This window comes from Dicentrarchus labrax, unplaced genomic scaffold (genome assembly GCF_905237075.1).
Source record: "Dicentrarchus labrax unplaced genomic scaffold, dlabrax2021, whole genome shotgun sequence".
Classification (NCBI taxonomy): Eukaryota; Metazoa; Chordata; class Actinopteri; family Moronidae; genus Dicentrarchus; species Dicentrarchus labrax.
The window spans coordinates 2,648,679-2,670,401 of NW_026136711.1; the positions used below are offsets into that span (position 1 = coordinate 2,648,679).

General features: G+C 40.9%; 1 protein-coding gene across 9 annotated transcripts in view; it reads left to right on the top strand.

Moving 5' to 3' along the window:
• gabbr1b (gamma-aminobutyric acid (GABA) B receptor, 1b) overlaps positions 1-21,723 on the top strand; it is a 208,046-nt gene that overhangs the window by 165,355 nt on the left and 20,968 nt on the right. For 8 of the 9 annotated variants that reach the window (XM_051415258.1, XM_051415262.1, XM_051415260.1 and 5 more), the window contains 6 exons: positions 4,082-4,232; positions 10,749-10,881; positions 11,732-11,848; positions 13,573-13,683; positions 15,436-15,529; positions 16,504-16,631. In XM_051415258.1, the coding sequence (XP_051271218.1) occupies positions 4,082-4,232; positions 10,749-10,881; positions 11,732-11,848; positions 13,573-13,683; positions 15,436-15,529; positions 16,504-16,631 (734 nt within the window). The remainder of the gene's footprint in view (positions 1-4,081; positions 4,233-10,748; positions 10,882-11,731; positions 11,849-13,572; positions 13,684-15,435; positions 15,530-16,503; positions 16,632-21,723) is intronic. The other variant, XM_051415259.1, reaches the window with a different exon arrangement.

Sequence of the window (21,723 nt, forward strand, 5' to 3'; positions counted from 1 at the left end):
TGACTTTGTGGCCGGTGTTTGAACACCGTTGCTCCTCTGCTTCCGACATCAACTGTGCACGTGCTCCTCTTTCAATTTAATGCAATCCGATATCAACAGTATTTAACTGTAATACGCATCATCTACAGTCAGAATACAAGTCGCCTGTCATTTTACAATATGTTACTGTGGGAAAATGCTGTCAGCTACTGTAATTATCTTGGACCCATGATGCATTGCGGTGTACAGTTATACTTTGTAAAATGACAGAACAAGAAGTTACTGTAAAATTTTACTGTAGAAATTACAGCAATTTGTTACAGTATAGGTAAAGCAAAGCTGCAATAAAAACAAGGTCATAAAAAGGGGTGTTTATGGTTCCTCTTAGCTATCCTGTCTTCTTCTCTAAACACAAATTTAGTCCCTCTAATCTAGTCTGCTCAAGGTCTGCTAAACTTTATGACTAGACAGTCTCACATCCAAGGTTGTAGTGGCCCTTTTGAGTTATTCGACAATTACTTTAAGAGTGATTAAATACCACCAATACTGTAATACCACCATGAGGGCTACCAATGCTCTTGGAATATCAAAATCACCAGTATATTGTGTCAACCAACACATTTGTAATACATTGGACTAAGGACTGCTGTACCAACATTTAGTGTCATAGATAGATAGATCTATTTATCTATCTACCAACATTTAGTGTCATAGCAGTAGTGTGTCCTTAATGTATCAAAGCAAAAAGCCATGGAGTGGAGGTCAGGGCATATCTTACTTTCATGCATAAGAGTGGACATCACGTCCTGGTAAAGACTTGGAATTTTTGTTTGCATTTTGGGGTTTGAGTTACATTCCTCCAGGGGCGTTGATGTCTATCTGTTGGTGAGTCAGTCCATCACTCTGGTCCAGACTGAAATATTCCAACACCTTTGGATCCATTTAAATAAACTGTATGTAATGTGACGTTTTGTAGCATTAGTGGCTCGTGTGTCAAAACAGCTGCTGCACTTAGCCTTAATGTAAGATCCACACGGTGGATGAGAGAGAAGGTCATTGTTGAGGTGTAAAAATATCCAGACCTCCAGGAGCTGCAGTCTTGGCTTAATAAGATAATATTAAAAAAGTAATTGACTGCTGAACCACAGAGATTGTCCCTTCAGTGGATGAATAAAGCCAGGGCAGCCAAGTTCATTTGATTTGTTTTTCATTTTCAATGTTTTAGGTGTCACATGACTTGGCATTTGAATAGTTTTGTGGATAAGCAGCTCAACAAAGCAGGGTAAGGCACGTCTAGTTGCACACAAAATAATTTTTCTGGTTACATTTATTTATTATTTATTATTTATAAGTGTATTAGGTTTTTACACTTCCTACTCAGGTACATTATCGTCAGTTGCGTCACTGGAGCTACATGCCTAATTATGTGGACCTTAAAAAGTCTTGTAAACACCTGTGTGACATGTTCCACAATGTTGTAAATTTACTTTGCAATTGGCTAATATCACCCTGCAGCACAAATCCCTACATGTTCTCCCACCTGGCACAGGCTTTGGTCCTAAAAAAAAAGGTAGAAGGCCCCCTTAGAGGGGTGATGCAAAATGATCAGAAAAAAACGTAAAATGGCCACAAAGAGACACAGAACAACCATCAAGAGATGCAAAATTACCCTGAAGAGACACAGAACAACCACCAAGAGATGCAAAATGACCCTAAAGAGAAACCAACGACCACCAATATGTGTAAAATGACTATAGAGACTAAGTTCAGACTGTGGCCCAAATCCGACTTTTTTGCCCATATGTGACCCATATCGTGAGTCTGAAGCGGACAAATCCAATTTTTTCAAATCCGATCCGGGCCACTTTCTTATGTGGTCCTAAATCGGATACATATCTGATGTTTTTTCAAAGCGGCCACAGTCTGAACGGTCATGTCACATTTTATCCGACTTTCATGTCATTGAAGTGAGACAGATGTCACAATTCTGCACCGGAGGAGGCGGGGTGCGGCAATATCATAATCATCATCATAATTTTGTGGGCTCCGGTTGCACAACAACTTCAAAATTGGGCAGTTTCTGAAATTTACAATTGTCAGAGGCAAAGAGAAAAACAAATGATTACACAAACCATTGTTATATTATTATTATTTGTTGGTCAAACACTGTTAGATATCAGAAGCACCAGTTCAAACCTTAAGTGGCTTAAGGCTTTTTCTTTCTCTACATTATATGCTTTGTCATAACAGCCATGACTGGTATATTTATATTTAGCATGCATTTAGACTCACTGGCATATACTAGCTGTTATTTGCCTTAATTGCTTTGGGCAGGGATATATTTGTAAAGCTGTTACAGCAGACTAATTGATGCTGCGTGCTGAGGGGTGGGTTGTTTTTATTATATTTATGCTCAGTGTCAGACGAGATTGTTGTTTCATTAGAAATGAAGTTAAACTGAGAGTTACTCCAGTCAGCAGCTACTCTCACATCCAATGCACCCTTTGAAATACAGCTATATGTATCATACACACTAGATGGTCTTGGCTCCAAGTGTAAGTGTGTTAGTTTAATGTTAGTTTTTGTTCAATGGACTTTGCCATCACTGTGTGAATGTGTGTGAAAGGGTGAATGTGGCACGTGGTGTAAAAGCAGCGGGTGGTTGGAAGACTAAAAAGGCGCTATACAAGTACAGGTCCATTTACCATTTACCATAAATATATGTATGCTACAGTATATGACAGACAGTGTGATGAATAAATAGTAATAATGAGTACTATTAATGTTGAGAAAATGTTGAGCAATATTAGTGACAGAATAAACCATAGTATTGCCCTATTAGTAACCCTACTACTGTGGGTTCCTTCAGCTCACAATACAGCACAACAGGTAAGTTCATTAGCATACATTTATTGGCCCTCAGTGAAGTGTGTGGGAGACATTGTCCAAGATGACATGTAGCTTGGACAGCATCTTCCTTTCTGTCGCCGCCATCAAAGAGTCTAGCTCCACCCCCACAATGTCACTGGCCTTGCGGATAAGTTTGTTGAGTTCTTTAGCATCCGCAATCCTCAACCTGCTGCACCAGCACACAAAAGCAAACAGGATGGCACTGGCCACCACTGAACCTCAGCCTCCTCAGAAAACAGAGATGGCTCTGTCCCTTCCTGTAGAGGGAGTGTTTTTGGCCCAGTCCAGTTTATTCTCAATAAGTGAAGGAGGTTAGACAACAAATGTGTTAGTTTTATGAATAGTTGTTAGCTACTTAGCCAAATTGTTATAACTAAACTGCTAGTCAACATAAATTATTCCCTGAGATTACCATTAGTACCATCCTCTAGTCCAAACTAAGACGGATTGCATTCAGATTTGTGCTGCAGCTCACTCCCCAATCTCTTGCTTGCTTCAGGGAGTGACGAGGTCCAAACATCTAAGGTGTATTGTGCAGCCAGTCCCTTTTCTTATCTTTAATCTCTAACTTGGACTCAGTTGTTCACAGGTGCAAACTATCGATCAGATCTTATCACAATTCACTGTTCATCAGATCATGGCCTCAACCTCAAAATAACACTTCATTGTCGTGTTTGCTTGTAGAAATAGTCGCCTGGTGTTTTAATAAATTCTTTCAGGTGAAACAATCTATAGATTTATATCACAGCTGATAATTACATTTTACACTTATTTGCAAGACATGTCGGTGTGCATTTGTCTTGTTTTTGCACAGCCTCATTTGGCTAAGCCTCCTCCATCACATTGAACAGACCATGCACTTCATCATACCAATGTTGCTTTGTAAAATTGGCAAATGGCTCATGAATAATGCAAAGTAGAGGTCAATATATGAAATGAACCAAGAAGTGAAAAGCGTTTTTTTTCTCAGTCCTGAGCTGTGTCTGTGTACCACACTAAGTGAATGTGCGTGCTTCACTACAAACATCAGTGGGACATTGGAGGCTGGGGCATAGCTAGACTCTGCACTGATATACCAGCAGTCAGAGGAAACACTGAGGGTGCATTTAGTTTTCCTGCACCACTAATTCACTAGTTTTTCTCGATCTCTTCTGTTCTCCTCATCCTTTCCATCATCTCTATGTTTTTTCAGGCTCAGGACCCCCAGCAGACCAGACAGTAGTTATCGAGGAATTTCGCTACCTTTCCCAAAAGCTCTTTGTGTCTGTGTCTGTCTTTGCTGGGTTGGGAATCCTGCTGGGAATCGTCTGCCTCACCTTCAACATCTACAACAGCAATGTCAGGTACAAAAGCTCACCTTCGCTAAAAGTTGATCAAGATGCAACTTTTAGCGAAGTTAGTGCAACTTTAAATAAAAATGAACAATGGCTCAGATCACTGTCTTCTGTGAAAAGATTCTGCTTATTCTGCTCTACAAAACCACAGAGAATTCTTACCCAGCACTGCAATTCCCCTCCGGCCTAAGGAGCATATTAGCATCTTTCAGCTCTTTGTTTTGGCTCTACGGCCCACAAACTCTGCTCTCATCCCCTGGTTTTCAGCAGTAGCAGCAGCAGGCAGTTCAATGAAAAAGCTAAAAAAAAATCCACAGTACACTACCTGCCCAGCACCAAACAACAGACGGACATAGTTAGAGAGCGAAATTGTGTCCGTAAAGTCTGCACAAGCAGTAAAATCAAAGACATTAAGTTCCAACTCTCACTTAATTTCTTATTAAATTACTTTCATCAAGCAGAACAAACTTCATAAGGACCTAAAGATGTAAAGAGGTTGAAGATGCTGTGTCATTGGTGTATGAAGGTGTGTCAGTGTGACATGTAGTGTAAAGTGCTTTGAGTAGTTTGAAAGGTGCTCTATAAGTACAGTCCATTTCCCATGTAATTGCTGCCAAAGAGGCTTCTACAAAGTATTGAATCAAAAGTCTGGATATTTAAATGAGAGAATTCAGTTTTTGATTTTTAATACATTTGCAAAACAATTTAAAAACATGTTTTTACTTTGTCATTATGGGTTATTGAGTGTATATTGATTGGTGAGAATGGTATTTTTATTCTGAAACCACTGTTTATACACTATACTGTATGTATAAATGATATACCAAAAGAACCATTATACTACTATACCATAATACACAAAAGTGTATTATAACAACAATATTAAAGCTGCAGTAGGTAACTTTTATCAAAAATAACAACACAACACAAATCTGCATGCAATCCGTATTAGTTTGGACTAGAGAATGGTAGTAATGCCACTGAAGCTGTTTGGTAACCTCAAAGAGTAACTTGTGTCTAGAAGCACTAGAACGAGCGAGAGGAACTTGATTTTGTCACGGATTACTGTACTACTGTCAGGATATAGTGAAAGTTTCAGCAAACATTTAGAAAAGTTACCAAATGCAGCTTTAAAGGAGACATATTATGCCCCTTTTCAGGTTCATAATTGTATTTTGTGGCTCTACTACAATAGGTTTAGATGTTTTAATGTTCAAAAAACACATTATTTTTCTCATACTGCCTATAGCTGAGCAGCTCTTTTCAGCCTCTGTCTGAATCAATCGGTTTTAGCTCCTGTCTCTTTAAGGCCCCCCTCCCGAAAAGCCCAGTCTGCTCTGATTGGTCAGCATTATGACGCGGATCACGCAGATCACGCTCCGGCCCCTCCCATTTCCGGCTCAGCGTTGCCGGCAGTTAGCTCCTCACTGCTACTGAGTTTATCTGCATTTCTACGCTCAATATTAATTCAATAACTGCTTCTAAACCAAAAACTTAGAGCGGGAGTCTGACCTGAAATCACGGAGAAATTAACATCAACAACAATCAGGATTACAGCTTTCTGTGACGTTTTCCTCAGGTAAATACTGCTATAAAAACCTCTATCTATCACATAATGTTAGTGTTTATACGTTAACTATGAGAACCAACACTGTGTTTTATGCTTGTCTTTACAGGTACAGCAGTGAGCAGTGACCTACAGTCTACACAGCCCAGTGAAGTTAAACATATTATAAGCCTGGAATACTTTATCCTGTACAACATGTCAACATAACTGAAGGAATTACTGATCTAATAAAGTAACTTGTTTATGTGGTTTAAAAACTGCCCAGTAACCAACTGTACTGTACTGTATCCATATTTCATAGTCTGATATTTTAACTTGAAAGTATTATTACCAAAGTTAACCTTCAGATTTTTGTAAAAGCTGCAATTATGTTTTACGTTTTATTTTATATATTATGATGTCATTTATCTTCCAACATAATAAAGTTTGAATGTGAGACAGTAATGTATTGTGTTGCTTAGTCATTTACTACAGGTTTAAATTTCACATTTTCATATTGATAGAACCAGGTTTTCAACTCTTGTACATGCAGGAAATCTTCATAAAACCTCTGTGAAATAACATGTTATTTATATAAAACCACACTTATTACTGAATTTAAAAGTAAAACACTTTATTTATTTTATTTATGTTTCATTCATATTCCAGTTACACATGTTGTAAGTAACAAAGCTATAACTTTTATGTAAACTGTGCAGATCATGTTCTCCATCAAGGTTTATGGTTTCTAGTATACTGAAGTGTGAGCTGGTAATGGAGCTCTGCAGTCAGTGTTCATCTTGATGCGTCTTCCTTTGGATACCCAAAGTGTTCTGATGCTACAGCTGTCTCTGTCCTCTGATGGGTCCAGGAACACCTGAGCTTCATCAGGTCACCTGTAAGACATGGCAGATTCAGTGTTACTTGTAAGACAGCACATAATATACAGTATAATATAATATCTCATGGTAGCTCTATCTTTACCTCCGGTAAATTTACATACAGCAGCACACAGACACACACACACACACACACACACACACACACCTGAGCGGAGCTGGAAAATGGCTTTGGAATTACAAAGCTAGCGCTAGCTGAAGTGACATTAGCATGTACGTAGAAAGTTCAAGACAAGGACTACACAAAAAGCAACATGAAAAACAGGCTCCAACCTAGGCTCCAACTTAATTAATGGCTAACTTCGGCTTAACGATCACACTGCCCCTCGTATCACAACATAAAGTCCGACAGACTCAGTAACTATAGTAACACAGTGACATCACAGAGCTGCTGTGTGCTAATCAAAGCTACAATGCTACCAAACAAATTACCACCGCTGCTGAATTACACACACAGTACGGTGTCTTCTTCTGATCACAGCTGTATTGATCCACACGGTGAACAGATACTTAGCTACCCAGCAGATTTGTACCAGGTTAAAGACAATTAAACCTATCTAACGTTATCTTACCTGTTCTATGCAGCTCAACGAGCTAACAGCGGATTAGCTGCTACAGTTTGTTCGCTTGGAGGTTTTCTGCTCTTTCTAACAGCAACACAAACATTATTTACTGAGCATGTTTAACAAAATACAGACGAACATAAAGCCAATTTAGCCGGTCACAAAACCCACAACAGTTACGGAGTTACGGAAGAAGTGAAGTTAGTAACATGCATTAATGGGACATGAATGAGTGCAGAAAGAGAGAGGAAGAGAGGAGCTCAGTGCACCATGGGAAATCCCCCGGTAGTCTACGCCTATAGCAGCATAACTAAGGGATGGTTCAGGACTCACCTGATCCAGCCCTAACTATAAGCTTTATCAAAGAGGAATGTCTTAAGCCTACTCTTGAATGTGGAGAGGGTGTCTGCCTCCCGAACCACGACTGGAAGCTGGTTCCACAGGAGAGGAGCTTGGTAACTGAAGGCTCTGGGTCCTGTTTTACTTTTTGAGACTATAGGAACCACAAGTAGCCCAGCATTCAGAGAACGTAGTGTTCTAGTGGGGTAATAGGGTACTATGAGGTCTTTAAGATATGAAGGGGCCTGACCATGAAGAGCTTTATAGGTGAGGAGGAGGATTTTAAATTCTATTCTAAATTTTACAGGGAGCCAGTGCAGAGAAGTACAGGAGAGATGTGATCTCTTTTCCTAGTTCCTGTCAGTACTCTTGCTGCAGCGTTTCAAATTAATTGGAGCGTCTTAATGGACTTATTGGGGCAGCCTGATAATAAAGAGTTGCAGTAATCCAGCCTGCAAATAACAAATGCATGGATTAGTTTTTCTGCATCTGTCTGTGATAGGATGTGTCTAATTTTTGTAATATTACGTAAATGAAAGAAGGCAGTCCTAGAGGTCTGCTTTATGTGGCAATTAAATGACAAATCCTGATCAAAGATAACTCCAAGATTCCTGACAGTGGTGCTAGAGGCCAAGGTAATGCCATCTAGAGTAACTATATCTTTAGACAGTGAGTCTCTAAGGTTTTTGGGGCCAAGTACAAGAGTTTTCGTTTTTTAACGAGAGTTTAACATCAGAAAATTGAAGCTCATCCAAGATTTTATGTCCTTAAGACATGTTTGTAATTTAGATAATTGATTAATTTCATCGGGCTTGATTGATAGATATAACTGCGTATCATCTGCATAACAATGAAAGTTAATGGAGTGATTCCTAATAATGTTGCCTAAAGGGAGCATATATAAAGTAAATAGTATTGGTCTAAGTACAGAATCTTGTGGAACTCCACGACTAACTGTAGTATTTATTGAAGATTCATTGTTAACGTGTACAAACTGCGAACGATCTGATAAGTATGACTTAAACCAGCTTTGTGCGGTTCCTTTAATGTAAATTTGTTGCTCAAGTCTCTGTAAAAGAATATTATGGTCAATGGTGTCAAATGCAGCACTAAGATCTAATAATACAAGTACAGAAACAAGTCCATTGTCGGAAGCAATTAAAAGGTTGTTATTAACTTTAACCAGTGCTCTCTCTGTGCTGTGATGAACTCTAAATCCTAACTGAAAATCCTCAAATAAGCTGTTGCTATGTAGAAAGTCACACAACTGCTTGGTGACTACTTTTTCCAGAATCTTAGAGAGAAAGGGGAGGTTAGAAATCGGTCTATAATTGGCTAAAACCCTTGGGTCAAGACTGGGCTTTTTAAGAAGGGTTTTAATTACAGCTACTTTAAAGGACCGTGGTACATATCCTGATAATAAAGAAAGATTAATTATATCTAGTAAAGAAGTGCCAATTAACGGTACGGTAGTTTTAAAGAGCAATGTGTTGGAGTACACTTAAATTGTCCATTTATTTCCTCCATTCCACTTAAAGTTTTCTGCAATATAATCAAAGAAACTAATGCATAAATCAATAATCAATACAGAAAAATCAGGCTATCCTAAAATGAGGTAGAAATGTAATCAAACATACTGTATGGTCACAAACATAATTCAAACAAAATACTGCCAAGAAGGAAACTCAGTAATGTGTGAAGGAGGCAGGACTGGATTATTATTTAATTTAGATAACAATTGAATGGTGTAAAATGCATATAATAGAGTACTTAAAACACAAAAACAGTTGGTTTAGGTAAAAAATACATTATATAAAGGCTTGTGGTCTTTACTGAGTCACAAGTTAGTGTAGTAAAACCAGTCAGAACTACAGGCTCTAATCTGTAAATCTAGGTTGTCCTTTTGTAAAAAATATCTTTTGGGACCTATGCTGTGTCAGGGTCTAAACCACAACTTTAATATAAATGCAGTGACAGAACTCTGAATGTTGATAGTGACTCCTATGAGGCAGACAGCTGAGTACATACTTACTGCAGTTTATATTCCTGACAGACAGCTAATATTCTGGACTGGGTGACAGCAGGAGGATGACAGTGAGGAGCGTTGTGTATCTGTTTTTATGTGCACAGCGAGATATAGCCCTTGACAGACACAAAATGTCAAATAACTGTTTTCAAGGCTTCCTACGCTCTACCTCGGTTCCATTGATACAGATATGGTGTGTGTGCCGCACAGCGGGGCATCCATGGCACTTACTGTTTGGCCGTGGCATAATTCCTGCCCTGCAGTTCCAAGTTTGTCCACTGTAAGCAGTTCAAGTCTCAGTTGAAGTGTAATACCTGAACGTATTTTACTTGTACACCGAAACATCCAGTGCCTGGATGGAAGATGTCAGTCTAAAACTTTGATTTAGAAAGGGGGTTACTTTGTCAAGTTGTTAAGTGCCTGTGGAAGTGAAGTCACTCAAAACAGTCCTGAAAGCTGTTTACATGTCAGAGTGGGAGATGAAAGCAGTTAAAATGTCGGCTGGTGTCTAACTGTTAAAAGCACATCAGTTGTCAGTTGAAGCACAACTGATGAATTGAGTTTTCTGCACTGTAAGCTGCACAAGCAGAAGTGTCAGTTGGTATATGAGTCAGAAATGGAATATATTATTTATAGGTATGTTTTCATTAGAGTATAATCAACAGAAAATAAGGAATTGTTGTGTTTTTGTGTGTATTCATTGAGGATGCGCCGCACACAGAAATCAGTTTGCTGGTTTGTATTCACTTTTAACCAATGTTTAACTCCATGCAAGGCGAAAATGCAAATCTTCTTTGCCACTGGAAGCAAAGTTGTTTTTTGTTGCTGTTTTTTTTAATGCATAGAATGGACAGTGAGATCTGAAATCTGTCAGTTGACATGTAACAGGTGAAAGCAGTGCAGGCGTCATCAGTGTAAGCAATGAAAGCCCTTCAAATTTCAGTTGTTGTGTAAGATAATAAAACAGCTGACTGTCCAGTTGCCTTGAGGACCAAGACTCAGAACCAACAAGAACTCTTATATGATTGAGTTTAACTTTGCAGCCATTGCTCTCCATTCCTTTCACTATGGTAAGAATCTATTGTCTGTGTATGATTATGGACATGGTAGTGGTTATCGCCATGAATGTATGTATTTCTGCTCTTGCTCCAGGTACATTCAGAACTCTCAGCCCTACCTTAACAACATGACCGCAGTGGGCTGCATGATGGCCCTGGCTGCTGTCTTCCCTCTGGGAATCGACGGCCTTCATGTCCACAGGAGGCAGTTCCCCGTTGTCTGCCAGGTACAATTTGAAAGTCATGGAATGAAATTTGGACCAAATTTGTAAGATCTGTCAGTGAGTACAGCAGTCTCACCTGGTGAGATGGCGTGGTGACACCTATGCAGGTGACGAGGAGGCTGTGGATGCTAATACAGCTAGCATAAGCAAGAACACGACAGACACAAATATTAAACACTTTCCAGCAACAACTTAGCTGCAACTGAGCGAGGTCTAAGGTAATTACGTCAGAAAGTCTTTCTTTGTCTGTGTCAGTTGGAAAACCAATAAACACAATGACATGTGATTCTGAAATAAGACATTTGTCAATTTTGCATCGCAATCAGATATCAGAGACTGGGGAGATTTTATTTGGGTCGCAAATAAATTTACTTTTTTATTTATAAAATCTACAAAAACTTTGTTTTGGTGATAATGGAAAAAAGAGACCCTTAACGCTAAATTGTCTCTCGTGTAAGAAGGAGCATGTTAACTGCAATGCATTTATTCTGTCTCATTTGTAATGTATTAAAATGTTTACAAATCCCTTCCAAGCAGGGCTATACAAATCTATACTTTAAACCCCTAAACTATTGTGTAGTTTTAAGTCTTTAAGCTTCCTCATTTTGTCAGTTGTTGTTGTTGTTGTACAGCAAAGGCAGACATACAGTAACACTGCTGTATTACAGAATATATGGTGAGAGATAGACAGCCTCAGAGAAGGTTCTTTTCATTTCAAGGTCATTTCTGAAACACTATTAAACTCATGCAGGGCTTAATGACGGAGAATGACTAAGAAGCTGATTTGATTAATCTCTTTGATGTATTAATCAGTTTAATTATGAGACCCTTCATTTCTATTTTTCTCTGCTAGTTTCGCCTGTGGCTGCTTGGCCTGGGTTTCAGCCTCGCCTACGGCAGTATGTTCACCAAGATCTGGTGGGTCCACACCGTCTTCACCAAGAAGGATGACAAGAAGGATAAGAGAAAGGTATATGTGACAGGGATTTGAAGCTGTGAATAATTGTTCAAGGAATTAACAATTAAGTCCACCCCAAGCTTTCCTGCCAAGCCACAGGGGGTTGGGCTGTGCTTAATCATCATCCCCTTCAAGGGCAAGCTCCACGGCTGGAGATTATGTATTCCCCGTTATTTTTTATTTTTTTACATTTTCTCTCTGCCCTGCTTCTATAGCTGGCCCACAGTGGGATAGCTACTTGCCCTTGAGTGTTGAGCAGCATCTATTTGTCATGCTGCTGGGCCAGCAAACTCTTCCAATTGGTCCCAGTAGTAGAGGGTCTTCTGTAGTTTTCCATCCTCTACCCCCCTCCTGCCTCTCCTGTCTCTTGTATGTAATAAGACATGTCAGACAGGACATCTCAGAGCAAATATTCCCGGGAGAGCGATACAGTCCATTTCTTAGTATTCAATAATATCCTTAGCAGAAGAAAACCCATCAGGTGGGATTATTTTATCAAGGGCTGTGTCAGGACTGATAGAGCTCACTTTAACTGACTCAATGCTGTAGCCTTTATCTCTAAACCGCTTCAACATTTAAAATCGGAACAGAGCCAGAGAGTGTGAGCATGTTGGACACCTCTGTCATTAAGTGTTTGACTGCATCCACCAGCAGCTGTGGAATTTATGGCAGTATAAATATGAGATTCGTTGTTATGAAAGCTTTTCTAACAGAGCAGCTATCAGGCACTTACAAAATCCTATTTTCAGAGTGTTGAAACTGGGCAGCTCTGAAGATAAGTGATTAACAAGAAGACACATATAAGACATGACAAGGCAAGAGATAGAAATTAATCAATCATTGTTGTGTCTCATTCCCAGGATTCCAGAGCATCTGTATTTGACACACTGGGAAGGCGAATTTTCGTCTCTGATTGGTGGTTTTTGTTCAGGCCCAGTGGATTATTGCAAATGCCATTAGGAGGTTAGGGTTATGTTTTGTTTAGGGTTGAGGTGAATTGGGGTGATGGGCCCTCTTTTGGTCCAATTCAGGTACTGGTAATATATAATAGAATAACAATAAGAATAAATATGACTTTACACTTACTTGTACTTGTAAAATCATATTGGACACAGTGCTTCCTAAACATTAGCATTAATAGTTAATTGCAAATATGTCCAATATGAACACAATTTCATAGAGATACTCAGTAGTTAGTCCCACCATTCCTTCCACTGTGAGGCACCTGGCCATTGGAAGGCTTCCCATTAAGAAACAGCTCTTGCCAAGTTACACACACTGACAAAGAAGGGAGGATAAGGATAACTACTGCAAGTGTTGCTGTGATTGTGTGGATATACGGTGTAGAACAGATCAGATCCCACTGCTGTCTTTGCATCTCTCTCCATATTCTAGCTGAATAACCAGAAAGCTTTGATCTTGGGGAATAATGCAACAAAATCAATAACCACTTTATAGTGTTGGACCTGTTCCCAAAAAATCTTTATTTCTTTAACACGGAATACATAAAGGAACACCTATATTTTTTGACTGAGTCAGGGAGCTGTGCACTCTCATCAGTATGGTCAGATTGAATTGGCCTCAGTTAGTGATGGATCATTGTTTTCTCGTACGGCTTAGGCTAGTCTATTTATGGCTTCATAAATCCCTCCCTCACAAAATCAGAAAGAGAGGATTTGTGCCTTTTTGCTGATCCTTCGCTGTGCTGTTGTAGTGACCACCCCCCTGTTTCCCAGCAGCACCTGGAACCATGGAAACTCTATGCTACTGTCGGTGTTCTGCTCAGCATCGACATCCTGTCTCTCATGATCTGGCAGCTTGTAGATCCTTTACATATCACAGTGGAGGTACGATCATCCATTCACTTTATTGGATTTGTACTGAGTTCAGCTAGTACTTTAAGGGCTGTGAAAGGATATTATAAAATTCCACTGCGGACAATGGTGAAAATTGTCATTTGAAAAAAACTAAAGTAGAAAAATCTGTTTGAAAATGCATAATTACTGCCAAAATTAAAATAAGAACTGACAAATAATTTCAATTGTACTAATCATTTTGAATTTGAATTGTAGCACATTTTTCATAAAAATGCCTACAATGGAAGGATGCTCTCAGGCCTCTTCTAAAGTAAATCATTATGAAAATTACAATGAAAGAAGGCCATTTCCATTTTATTTTTATTAAACTTTTCAGTTTTAGAATGGTTCAATTCAAATGCACGTTTAGTTTTTATGAATCATGTTAAGATGTCATACACAATAGTATGAAAACATTTAATAAAAAACTTAGCATTTTTGCATATTAAATGACTTAAATGTCCAATATGTAATATTTAATTCAATTAAATTCAATTCAATTTTATTTGTATAGCGCCAATTCATAACAGAAGTTATCTCAGGACACTTTTAAAATGGAGCAGGTCTAGACCGAACTCTTTATAACATTATTTACAGAGATCCAACAGTACCACCATGAGCAAGCACTTGGCGACAAGGGCAAGGAAAAACTGCCTGTTAAAAGGCAGAAACCTAGGACAGATCCTTCGGCTCTAGGTGGGTGGTCGTCTGTCTCGACCAGTTGGGGTGAGAGAGAGAGAGACAGAGAGAGAGACAGTCAGACAGACAGACAACAACAGTATTGGCAATGGCAATCTAGCAGGACCATGGCAGGAGGCTCCACGAGATGAGAGGGCACAAGAACTCCAGGGAAGAAGTGAAGTTAGTAACATGCATTAATTGGACATGAATGAGCGCAGAAAGAGAGAGGAAGAGAGGAGCTCAGTGCACCATGGGAAATCCCCCGATAGTCTAGGCCTATAGCAGCATAACTAAGGGATGGTTCAGGACTCACCTGATCCAGCCCTAACTATAAGCTTTATCAAAGAGGAATGTCTTAAGCCTACTCTTGAATGTGGTGAGGGTGTCTGCCTCTCGAACCACAACTGGAAGCTGGTTCCACAGGAGAGGAGCTTGGTAACTGAAGGCTCTGGCTCCTGTTCTACTTTTAGACTATTTAGGTGGCTCTATTTACAGAATATGGCAGAAACTGAAAATCATATTCATAGGTATGTTTTCATTAGTCTATAATGTCCTGAAAATAACAAAAGTGTTTTTGTAATCTTAGAATGAGCTGTTTTTATCTACAGAGGGAGTGGGCCCTTTGCTATAGAGTCAGCCATGTTGACCTGCCATGTTTCTACAATAGCCTAGGAGAAGCCAAACACTGGCTCTGGATAGGGTCCTTTGCGTTTTTCACCGCTAGCATAGTTTCTCCTACAAGCTTGCAAATAGAGGATGAGGCACCACAAGATGCCACTAAATCCTACATACTGGTCCTTTAAACAATCAAATTTGTTGACAATTAATTTTCTGTCAAATAACAATCTATTTATAAAGTTGTCTCAACACATTTTCATTTTGGCATGAAATGAAAAAGGAAACTGGGTCTCAAAAAGTACAATGAAATGGAATTGGATTTACGTTTGGTTTGATGATTTCATTGTCAGCCACCGGCTTCCATATAGGTTAATGTATACAAATAGAATCATATGAGTAAATGTATATTTGCGTGCTGTTTTTCACCATGTGTTCATGTTGTAGAAATTCACCAGAGAAGCCCCCAAAGGAGACCTGGATGTTTTGATTCAGCCTTTACTGGAACATTGCAGCTCAGAAAAGATGAACACCTGGCTAGGTGAGTGGAATACCAAGCAAATCATGCATCACTGTTCCTGTCAATTCTCTAATTCTTTGCATCTCTATTTCTACATTACACTATACGTATAGTCTGTCCAACAAAACCCGACCGCACTAGCAGTTCTCAACCAAACATCCTACTAACCCTAATTTAAAAGCCATTTGGTTTAGCCGCTGGTAATTACCAAATGAGGAAAGCAGCTATAGTGAAAAATAATGGATACATCATAAGGAACAATTTGTCATTGTTTCTGATACATCTCAAACAAGTCTTGAGTCATGGTAAGTCTTTAATTTTCATAACATATTGACAAGAACTGACACAAATGTCTGCCTAGAAGTTAGGAATTTAATGTAACATACAAAGGAAAACGTAAAATCACAGGTATGGTCTTACCTACATACTATGCAGTATTTGTCTGTGGATGTTTGTAAACTCACCAGTCAAAGTTGGCCTGAGAGAGCACCTTTATTTGAGATAAATAGAAAATGAATGAGGAGAGGGCGCAACGACAAAAGCAGAGCAGTATATTGTTTTATAGCAGTTCCGTTCTAAAGCGCAACCCTGCGGGAAGGAGCCATATTTCTGGATTTTGTGTGAATGCAGCTATTGCACAGTTTCATCCTGCCTGCCCTCACCCAATCCATTGACATATAAAGATGGACAAAGTGACAGCTCTCCTTAAGTGAAGCCACGACTCCTGAACTCAGACCCTGCACACTGCCCAAAGGGGTGACACCCAGAAACATCCTGCACATAACAAAATAAGAAAATACAGAGGGCTGCAGGTCCCTGCAGATACAGACACTGACATACACTGCTAGTGGGTCATAAGTGATGACTGAGAGGGATTATGTTTATATGAGTCTAAACCTTGTTTTTTAGAAAAATCCTGTATGGTATGGCTTAAAGTACTGCAGTACAAACAGTTCCATAAATCCTCATGGCTGCTATCTTGTCTGTCTCTTTAGGTGTGGTGTACGGTTATAAAGGCCTACTGCTGCTTCTCGGCATCTTCCTGGCCTATGAAACCAAGTCCATCTCTACGGAGAAGATCAATGACCATCGAGCTGTGGGCATGGCAATCTATAATGTTGCTGTGAGTTCATTTAGTTGTATCAGAATCAGAATGAGATTTCAGAATCAGAATGAGATTTATTGCCAGGTAGGTTTTTACACATACGAGGAATTTGTCTTGGTGCAATGGTGCTTAAAATATACAATCACACAAAAAAATAAAAAGATAAATATATAAATAACACAAAAATATACAAGTCACACAAAAATCACACAAGAATAAAGTACTTTTAAAAAATATATAGATAAATAAAGATAAGAAAGATAAGAAAAGATAGGAAAACTGTACAGAAGACAGGAGTGCATTAATGTAATGCATATATACAGGGTGGGTATGAGAGTCAGTGACAGTGGGGGTCCGGGCCTTGTTGATGAGGCCAGCTGCAGACGAGAAGAAACTGTTTCTGTGGCGAGAGGTTTTGGTCCTGATGGACCGTAGCCTCCTGCCAGAGGGGAGAGGTTCAAAGAGTTTGTGGCCGGGGTGGGAGGGGTCAGCCACAATCTTGCCTGCAAGCCTCAGGGTCCTAGAGACGTATAGGTCCTGGAAGGATGGCAGGTTGCAGCCGATCATCTTCTCAGCGGAACGAATGATGCGCTGCAGTCTGCCCTTGTCCTTGGCAGTGTCAGCAGCGTAGCAGATGGTGATGGATGAGGTGAGGATGGACTCGATGATGGCGGTGTAGAAGTGCACCATCATCGTCTTTGGCAGGTTGAACTTCCCCAGCAGGAAGTACATGCTCTGCTGAGCTTTCTTGGTGAGGGAGCTGATGTTCAGCTCCCACTTGAGGTCCTGGGTGATGATGGTACCCAGGAAGCGGAAGGACTCCACAGAGTCAACTGGGGAGTCACACAGGATGATGGGGGCGGGTGGGGCTGGGTTCTTTCTAAAGTCCACAACCATCTCCAATGTTTTTAGAGTGTTTAGCTCCAGGTTGTTCTGGCTGCACCAGATGGTGTTAAACGCAGAGCTGAAGTCCACAAACAGGATCCTGGCGTAGGTTCCAGGAGTCCAGATGCTGGAGGGTGAAGTGCAGGGCCATGTTAACTGCATCATCTACAGACCTGTTGGCTCTGTAGGTGAACTGCAGGGGGTCCAGGAGTGGGTCCATTATGGCTTTCAGGTTGGAAAGCACAAGGCGCTCAAAAGACTTCATGACCACAGAGGTGAGGGCAACAGGTCTGTAGTCATTGAGTCCTGTGGTCCTTGCTTTTTTGGGGAGAGGGATGATGGTGGATGACTTGAAGCAGGCTGGCACATGACATGTCTCCAATGAGGTGTTGAAGATGTCTGTGAACACCGGAGACAGCTGGTCAGCACAGTGCTTCAGGGTGGATGGAGAGACAGAATCTGGTCTGGCTGCTTTGCGGGGGTTCTGCCTCTTAAAGAGCCTGTTGACTTCCCTCTCTTGTAGGCAGAGAGTCGTTGCTGTGGTGGAGGAGGAGGGATTCACATAGGTGTGAAGTTGTGGAGTGGCCCCGGCTCCTGCTGAGCTGGGGGAGGGGGGGAGGGACTGGTGAGGTGGGGCTGTTGAAGGTGTCAGGTGTCACTGCTCCTTTGTCTGTCGAAGCGGCAGTAGAACTCATTCAGCTCATTTGCCAGGCACAAGTCGTTGATGGAGTGGGGGGTTTTGGGCTTGTAGTTTGTTATCTGTCTGAGCCAATTCCAGACAGAACCAGAGTTGTTGGCTGAGAACTGATGTTGAAGTTTCTCAGAGTACTATCGTTTAGCTTCTCTCACCGCCTTCCTCAACTTGTACTTAGACTCCTTAAACTTGTCCCTGTCTCCACTCCTAAACGCTTGATCCTTCTGCAACTGTAACTGTCTGAGTTTCGCTGTGAACCAGGGTTTGTCGTCGTTAAAACTCACCCTGGTGCGTTATGGTATACAGCAGTCCTCACAGAAGCTGATGTATTATGTCACAGCCTCTGTGTACTCATCCAGACTTTCAGTAGCAGTCCTGAAAACATCCCAGTCCAACACACCTGCTAACACACCTGGAGATCCTCCACAGCTTCACTGGACCACTGCTTTAATGTCCTCGCAACAGGTTTACAGAGTTTTAATTTCTGCCTGTATGAAGGTATCAGGTGGACCATGAAGTGGTCAGAGAGGCCCAGTGCGGCATGGGGGAGAGCGTGATAAGCTCTGCTGACTGTAGTGTAACAGTGATCCAGTATGTTTTTCTCTCTGGTCGGGCATTTAATAAACTGTTTGTATTTAGGAAGTTCGTGACTGAGGTTTCCTTTGTTAAAGTCACCAAGGACAATAACTAAGGAGTCCGGGTTAGTCCGCTTCACACACAGTATCTGGTCGGCGAGCATGCGCTGTGCGTCCTGCACGTTGGCCTGCGGGGGAATGTAAACACCGACCAGAATGAATGAAACAAACTCACGGGGGGAGTAAAAAGGTTTGCAGTTTATGATAAAATATTCCAGAGTAGAAGAGCAGTGTTGTTGGATCACTGTCACATCATTACACCAGCTAGTGTTGATATTAAAACAGACCTCCGCCCTTCGATTTGCTGGAGAGTTCCGTGTCACGATCCGCTCTGAGGAGTTGGAAGCCTGCCAGCTGCAGCGCAGAGTCCGGTATCGATCCACCCAGCCACGTCTCTGTGAAGCATAAAACAGAGGATCACTGTTTTTCCCCAGAAGTAGCTGAGGTTCGTCCATTTTGTTGCACAGTGAACGCACGTTGGAGAGGAATATCCCAGGTAACGGTGTACGATGTCCTCGCTGGCGGAGACGCACAAGTGCACCGGCACGTTTCCCTCTCCTCCTGCGTTTCACTGCGTGAGCAAAGGTGAGTGCACCTTTGACCACAATGTCCAATAATTCCACGGAAGAAAGAAGAAAAGTGGGAAAGAGATCAGCTGGAGTTATTCCCCTGATGTTCATGAGCTCTTCTCTAGTGAAAGAGCCCCGGGTATCACAGCCAAAAACTGAATTAACACACAAAAGCGCCATCTTAGGGCAGAATATGTGTATGTGTGTGTTTGTATTTACCAAAGCCTAGGACTCAAAGGACAAGATCATTCTACAACATCTCCGCCAGTGGGATATTATGAAATGGCCACAGGGACACAAGGTTGACAATTAATTATCAGCATTCAATCAGTTTTACAAGTTTTCTCTTTAACACAAGACCTGTGGTTTTAAAAACATTTATTTTGTAAGATTTGAAAGAAAAAAATAAGTATTGTGTTTTTTGATACCCTGGACCAGGGGTGTTCAAACTACGGCCCGCGGGCCAACTGCGGCCTGTGATCTATTTTTAATTGGCCCGCAGCAAATTCTAAAAAATATAATGAATATGCCCTGAATATGGCCCACACATTCAATTCAATTCAATTCAATTTTATTTGTAAAGCGCCAATTCATAACAGAAGTTATCTCAGGACACTTTTCAAATAGAGCAGGTCTAGACCGAACTCTTTAACCATTAAACATTGAACTTGCTCCTGACTGTATTGTACTTCTTAGTTTTAACGCTTGGTGGAGCTACTGTCTTTAACATGGCAGCTTCTCTACAAAACAGGATTAATCAAAGAAGTTTTGCCACAAGTGACCAAAATGACAGAACCAAAGAAATGCAAGATAGCGAGTGAGTGTAGAAAATTTCAGACAAGGTGGAAAGATGAATATTTCTTCACAGATGCTAAGAGGAAACGTGTCTGTTTGATTTGCAATGAAACTGTTGCAGTGACGAAAGAGTACAATGTACGAAGACACTATGAAACCAAACATCAGACCTACATGTCCTATACTGGTGCTGAGCGAGAACAGAAAGTTAAACAAATGGCAGCCTGCTAATATTTTTTCCGTGATAACAAAACACAGGATTGCCCGACACGGGAAGCCTTTCTCAGATGGTGACTTCATAAAACAGTGCCTTACTAAAGTAGCAGGAATAATGTGCCCCGAAAAAAATGTGTGAATTCAACAACGTTAGCCTGTCCAGAAACACAGTTGTGCGGCGAATCGAAGACTTGTCAGCTAACGTAAAACATCAACTGTCAGATAAAGCTTTTGATTTTTACTCGATTGCATTTGATGAGAGCATCCATGCCACAGACACGGCACAGCTGGTAATTTTTTTGCGCTGAGTTGACGATAACTTTTGCATTACGGAGGAGCTGCTTGATCTTAGTAGTCTAAAGGGCACAACAACAGGTAAAGACATTTTTGAAGCTGTGTCAGATGCAATTGACAAGATGGGACTAACATGCAACAAGCTGTGTGGAGTTACAACGGATGGGGCTCCAGCAATGGCAGGCGAGCGCAAAGGAATGGCCTTGATGGTGTGCGCCAAGGTGCAAGAGAGTGGAGGTGAGGCTGTTAAAATGGACTGTAAAAAAAGCCCTCTGTGCCAAGACAGTCCAGCCTGGTGATGTAATGAACACTGTTGTGAAAACTGTCAACATAATTTGTGCACGAGGGCTCTACCACAGACAATTTCAAGCTTTCCTATCTGATGTCGATGCTGAATACGGGGACCTACTCTACCATTCAGAAGTGCGCTGGCAAGTCATGGAGCTGTGCTGCAGCATGTTTTTATTCCTTGAGATCAGAACTCGACCAGTTTTTGAAAAACATTGACCGACCTCTTCATGAGCTGAGTGACCCTCTATGGTTGGCAGACCTGGCATTTTTAGTTGATCTTACTGATCATCTTAACACACAAGAACCTACAAGGCAAAGACCAGCTTGCGCCGCAACTTTACGCGCACATGAAAGCATTCTGTGCGAAGCTCCGTCTCTTTGAGACACAGCTGCGCAGCTTCATTGTGCATTTCCCCACGCTGTCCGAAATCAAACCTGCTTTTCCAAAGGCCAATCTTTCTGCTAAAAAGGGGAAACGTGTCCGTGATCACATCTCTCATGACAGAATTCAGTCAGCACTTCCAAGATTTTTCTTGTTCTAGTCTAGGCCTAGACTGAGCCCAGAACGGAAAAACCAAGAGTTTTGCTGCCACTGTAGTCTCTCACATCAAAACAATAACAAAAGTTTATGATGTGATAAAGTAGCGTGGGATCATGGGAGCTGTTGTCTTCACCACTGCAGTCAGCTTCTCCCGGTTAGGATTCCTTCAGTGTTTATGGTTCAGGAGGTT